Below are 6,000 nucleotides of genomic sequence, written 5' to 3'. Positions count from 1 at the left end.
CTGGTAGGAGAGAAACAAAAGCAAGCATCCATGCTCCTGGGTCGCCTCCTCACATCCACCATCTGGGCGGTAAACTGAAGACACCGCATCCCTACAGATGCGACAGGAATGAATTCACCCAGCCTACTGCTCTGTGTCTAACTCATCTTTCTCTGTAGCATCATAAGATTTTGTTTTACAATACTAACTGAACTTGCCAAAACTCACTGTCCCAGAAAATACGTTATATTGGAAAAACTCTTGTTATCTTGTGAGTTTACTCACAGAATACTCTACTTCTGGTCACCAAATGTGTACGGTTTTTTTCCCCCATATCCGTCAAATCTCCAACACCAGCTGGGTGTCCTACAATTCAACTCAGTCCTGGAGAGAGTGTCAGATCCCACAGGTTAAAGGCTCAGTTCAACAAGACTGCCCTCATTGTCAAATGCCAATCACAAGTCGGGGTTGTCACCTGTGCTTCTGACTGACCGCCTATAAATCGGAGGTCCCCAGGATCCCCTCCTTGAGCTTAATAATTTGCTAGAGTGGCTCATAGAAATCTGGAAAACAGTTTACTTACTGTATACTGGATTACCATAAAAGGATGCAACTCGGGAACAACCAGAGGGAAGAGATGCATAGGGCAGAACACGGGGGAAGGGGCTCGAGATTCCGCGCCCTCTCCAGGGCCACTGCCCTCCCTGAACCTCCACGGGATCATCCAGCCCAGAAGCTCTCCAAACCCCTTCAGTTAGGGTTCTCTAAGGAGCCTCCATCACAGAGGCAGGATTGATCAAATCATTGGCCATTGGTGACTGAACTCAATCGCCAGCCACTGCCCCCTGGCAGGGGAGGGGGCAGAAAGTTCCAGCCCTCCAATCACGAGGTTGGTTCTCCTGGCAACCAGCCCCCCGTCCTGAGGTGCTTTCCAGAAGTCACCTCATTAACATAAACTCTGGTGTGGTTGAAAGAGGCGTTTTATAAATAACAAAAGACATTCTTTTCACCTTTGTACTCTGGAGCTATTTCAGGAACTGGGAACAAACACGAAATATTAGAACAAAAGATGTCCCTATAGCTCTTATCACTTAGGAAATTACCTGGATTTTAGGAGCCCTGTACCAGGAACCATGGATGAAGACCGAATATACAAGTCTAGTTAAATCAACATATCATTATACAAACTGAACTTTGGAAAATCAATTAATATTTCCCACATAACCCACTGACATTTCTGGTAATGCTACATTGTTGTCAAGGCAACAACTCTAATTTTTAAAAATTGTAAGCTATTACACTGTGATTGTGTTGATACTCTGCGTCGTTAACCTTTTATTTAAGTGATGGTGTTTGTCTGCATGGGGGGGTCAAGGAAAAAGGTGTCTGCCATGTTTCACTAAGCAATTAATTATACTCATGCTCTGCCCAATTAAAACAGTGTGTTTTAAACACTTTCTTAAGTGAAGAAGCATACTTAAACAACTAAATAAAAGGCTTCCTTATTTTATAAAATGAAACTGAAGATATCTAGCTTAAAAAATACTTGGATAAAAAAAACTCCATTTCACCATTTGTGGCATGTTCATTCAACTTTTATCTTTATATTCAAGTAAGTTATTGTTTCTATTTTTTTTAATCCTTACATGTTTCCTGTGGGTGGACAGTTTTAACAGTTTCTCTTCTAACTATAAAATCAAGGGTAATTTTGAACCTTTTAAAAAGTTGCCCCTTTCCTGGAGAAAACCATTATTTTAAGAAGGGATAAAAACATTCTTAGGAAGGTCATTCTTGATGACATTCCTTTTAAGGCAGGGACCTTGTTTCCATATACTTGTCTAAGTTTTAAAAATTCTTCTGGAAACCATTTTATAAAGTGAGGAAGCCTTTTGTCTTTCAGGTGACAATCTTCTACTTTAACTGGTTTATACATCCTAACATGTTCACATATTAAACATTTGTCAAGTGCTCCACCTCATGCCACAATTCTCGGCAGAGAGCGCCGGAGGAAAGAGCATATCTACTTCTATTTCAGCTCCTTATCGGCACTCCTCTGCCAAGGAGAGTGGAAGCAAGTGTGGTCAGAATAACAGGGCTCCCTTGGACCTCGGGCCAAGTCTGGCAGCAAGAGCACGCAAAAGGTAACTCGTGATTCAGGGCACAGGTGCTCAGCACCAGCTCCTCTCAGGTAGGCAGGACAAGAACCCTCACATAAGTGGGGCTGGAGAGGGAGGCGCAGAGGGTGGCATGTGCCACTGCAACCAGGTCCATCACAATATAATTAAGCGGGGACTTGGGGAAGAAGAGTAGGTCAAAGGCAGCAGCTCACAGGGAGGGGTGTCATGCAAGCAGAGGTGGGGAAACAAAGGAGAGGTTATCAGGGCCAGGTGTCCTGTGAACGGAAGGTACTGATTATAGTCTCCCAGCTGAGGGACTGGGGTGAGGGGTGTGGGGCAACCCACATCCAGCACCACCTTCTCCTGAGCCCAGCAGCGTGCCCCTGCCGTCCCTGAGAGTCGTGTCTTGTGGAGAGGCCCAAGACGAGATCTGCGGCTCACATCTGCCCGAGGCAACCCTCCCTAGTGGCATACGGGTATGGGTGGGGTCACCAGAGAGCTCCCAAGTGTGTTTGGGGATGGTTAACTGGCAAAGCACTGTCTGCAGGGCAGAATGCTGAAAAGAATGAGGGGAGAGGAGAAAAAAGGGGAGAGAAGGCAGAGTGAATGTCAGAGGAGGAAAAAACACACACAACATAAAAAAACAGCGCTTTACACGCACTTCCACACAAATAGAAAAAAAAACCAAACCAGACTGTGCAAAAATAGGCTACTTTGTTCCTCAGCAAAGGCAAACTGGATTCCTAGAATAAGTCAAGGGTAACAAGTTCAAGGGGACCTTACCTTCACTCTTTTACACTTAATTTTTTAAATGAAAATGCATGATGTTGATAAGGTTACAGCAAAACTGATAAACTCATAAATCCTTTGAAACATCCCTTATCACAACTTTTTCTGAATATCAATTTGGCAATAAGAATCAAAGGCTATAAATACTGTCATAGCCTTTCACCCAGTAACACTCCTGGGCACTCAACCTTAGGGGAACAAACCCAGAGAAAGCTGTCTGTATAAAAATATTTGCTGCAACATTATTTGTAATAGCAATTTTTTTTTTAAATGAGAGCTGGGGACAAACCAAATGTCCCCAGACAGAAGAATGATTAAGTAAATTAAGTTACAGCAACTCAGTAGAATCCTATGGGGTCATTAGAAACTGATGAGGATCAAGGCTGCCCCAGGAAGAAGCCCAAGGCGTCCTGCCCTCCGTACTGACCTATATCATCCTGGGGGGAGCCGGGGGAGGGCGGTGGGGGACATAGGGTGTCCTGACTTAATCCCATCTGATTCTTATCTGAAGTTATAGGATCACCCTATATATAACCAGACCCCACCTGCACTGATACCATTTTAATGATTTTTTTTCATGATCTTTCCTTTGTCTTGTAAAGAAATAACTCACATACCTATGCCTGATAAATTTAGCTCTAACCCTCAACACATTGCAGCTCTTCACTGCCCATGGGTCCTGTCCCATGCCTGCAGCCCTTCACTGCCCATGGGTCCTTTCCCCTTGCTATTCCATGCTATCCTCTGAATAAAAGAGCACTACTGCCAGAACTTGAGAGTCCAAGGAATCTTTCTTTCGATTCCTTGACTCACTGAGCCCGCATCAGAAACCATAAGTCTGAAGTGTATGTAGCAATGGTGAAAAATGGTTATGATACATTATAATTGTAATCTTTATTAACACCTCTACATGGCCGTTACTGCTAGGCAAATGCATACACCTACGACAAACACTGAGAGGAAATGGGGGAACAGACAGTGATGTGGACAGGAACTGTAGAATTGTGGGTGACACTGCTTTCTCTTTAAAGTTTTCTTCACCAGTTTGTTGTTGGTCCCTGAAACACACTGTGGGTTTGGCAGGATGAGTGGTAGAAGCGGAAACACTAACATGAAAGCATGGAGGCTCTTAATAAGAACCTTTGAAACCGTTGATGAAAGCTTTCTTTTCCCTTCATCTTCCCACCTCTGTACAGGTTCACAGTGGCCTCACGCTGCTGCCTAGGAACATCGCTGTGCTGCCTCCTCAAAGCACCCTCCTGACGACCAAACCCAGAACCAATAACCCTGCTCCCATCGGCCTCTCTCAACCCCATCCCTGTGCTTGACCGTGACCTCAAACGCCCACGGCTGTCCCCCTCTGCCCAGGCCTGGCCTGCCCCTCTTGGATCCAAAGAAGCAGATGTAAATAAAAGCCACAGCACACCGAGCCGCTGCTGCCAGGAGCTGACATTTCCCAGCGCACACCAGTCCTTGGTCACCGGGCAGCAAGGCCACCAACAGCAAAGGGCTTCAAGGGAATGTGCTAAAACACTCCCGTGTGCAACTGCAGACACTCTCTTCCTCTCGCTCCCCCCTCCCCCTCCCCATTGTCCTCAGGGTCTCTGGGAAGCTGAGGGAAGATGCTCAGAGCCCGCTCAGCAGACAAGAGGGAGGGGTGCGGGCTCGCCTGCCACCACACAGAGCACCTGCGGGTCACCCCCCTAGAGACAGAAAAGCTGCTCTCAGAACCTCAAGGAAATCAGACAATCCCAGCCCGGGTCCATCCCAGTTTCAAGATTCCATGTGTGCGTGTGCATGGGTGTGCTTTGAGCGGGTGACAGCTCTAATGAAGCGAAAAACAGCTTCCCGGGCCTCTGCAGACACCTTACAAGAACTCTTCCAGTATGGACTGGTTTGAGGAGCAGCAGAAAGTACTAGTTCTATAAGGTTTACGTCGAGTCCTGTAATTCTCCATCTTCAGAAAACTCTCCTCTTCAAAGAGCATTCCTAAGAATGGCCGTAATATCATCTGTGTTGTCTACTCAGCCACTTAAGAAGGATTTTCTGGAGAACCGACCACACCCCTTACCCCCATTCACCCTGACAGTTTACAATCCCTTTGGAACGACCACAGTATTCGGGGCAGCCGAGGTTTGACTCCAGGCGAGCGCGGAGGCCAGCAAGGAAGCCACGCGTGTCTGTGCCTTTGTCTCTCACTGTAAGGGACTCACCCTCATCAGAGGCAGTGCGATCTCTTCCGTCACAAGGGTTATTCCAGGAATTTCCTATGGTGGGAAAAACATACACACAACTGCTCAACTTATCAACTACCACAGGCTCAAGCCTTTAGGAAGTGTCTTCTGCGCCCACAGAAGCTGAGGGCAGCTTCCAGTCTGCTAACCTCTACTTTAAATAAACCTTGGGGTTTACAAATAACAGTGAACACAGCCTATCTCTTACCTCGGGAAGGGAAATACTCTTTGAAGTTACGATTACAATAGTTGACAGTGTCTCTAAAGGAAAGGAGGGGCGATTATGCAGCAACACAGAACAAACAGAGTATCGTTTACACATTTCCACTTGCAGGATCAAGGGTATTAATAAGGGGGATATGTTCCATTTTTTGTACTCCTTCCTTCTTCCCCTTCCCTTAAACATATCATAGTTGGCCCTGCCTCCCTAGAAGGAACCAAGATTGATGAGATTCTTGCATGACTCTCGTGGAAAACTTCTCTGTACCTCATCCTCCGCCATAGTTTCAGAGAGAACAGATCCCCGTAAAGAGGGGAGGCAGCACGATCACCATGGCAAACGTGCAATTCCTATCAGGAAGTCCAAATTAGAAGAGTGTGCCAACTAGTGAGCATTAAAACAGAAATTTAAATAAAAGCATAAACTTAAAAATTACCTTTCATTCACTGTTATTTTTAAAGTGTGTGTCTACGTTAGTTATGTATATTAGCCTCCCAACTCATCATTCGCTTTCTTAAAAAAGCAAGTTATATATGAGAAAGTAGTTTAGAAGTCGTCACGTAGAAATAACAACTGCTATTTGTTTAGAACTTAAATAAGCTGGATTTTACTGATACACAATATTTCTGTGAAAAGGGGCATTGCAGCAATGGAGAAATAA

At 45.4% G+C, this 6,000-nt stretch overlaps 1 protein-coding gene across 9 annotated transcripts in view; it reads right to left on the bottom strand.

Annotated features, from left to right (window-relative positions):
• The window catches only part of GSAP (gamma-secretase activating protein), a 79,951-nt gene that overhangs the window by 25,892 nt on the left and 48,059 nt on the right, over nt 1-6,000 (bottom strand). For 8 of the 9 annotated variants that reach the window (XR_006889789.1, XR_006889787.1, XR_006889790.1 and 5 more), the window contains one exon: nt 5,099-5,152. The exons of the other annotated variant lie outside the window; for it this stretch is intronic. Coding sequence is in view for 4 of the 8 variants with exons in the window: in XM_046669855.1 (XP_046525811.1) it covers nt 5,099-5,152 (54 nt within the window). In the remaining 4 variants the exon portion in view is untranslated. The remainder of the gene's footprint in view (nt 1-5,098; nt 5,153-6,000) is intronic. 9 annotated transcript variants of the gene reach the window in all.

The sequence above is a fragment of the Equus quagga genome, chromosome 8 (assembly GCF_021613505.1).
Source record: "Equus quagga isolate Etosha38 chromosome 8, UCLA_HA_Equagga_1.0, whole genome shotgun sequence".
In the NCBI taxonomy this organism is placed as follows: domain Eukaryota; kingdom Metazoa; phylum Chordata; class Mammalia; order Perissodactyla; family Equidae; genus Equus; species Equus quagga.
This window is presented reverse-complemented; position numbering and strand designations above follow the sequence as displayed.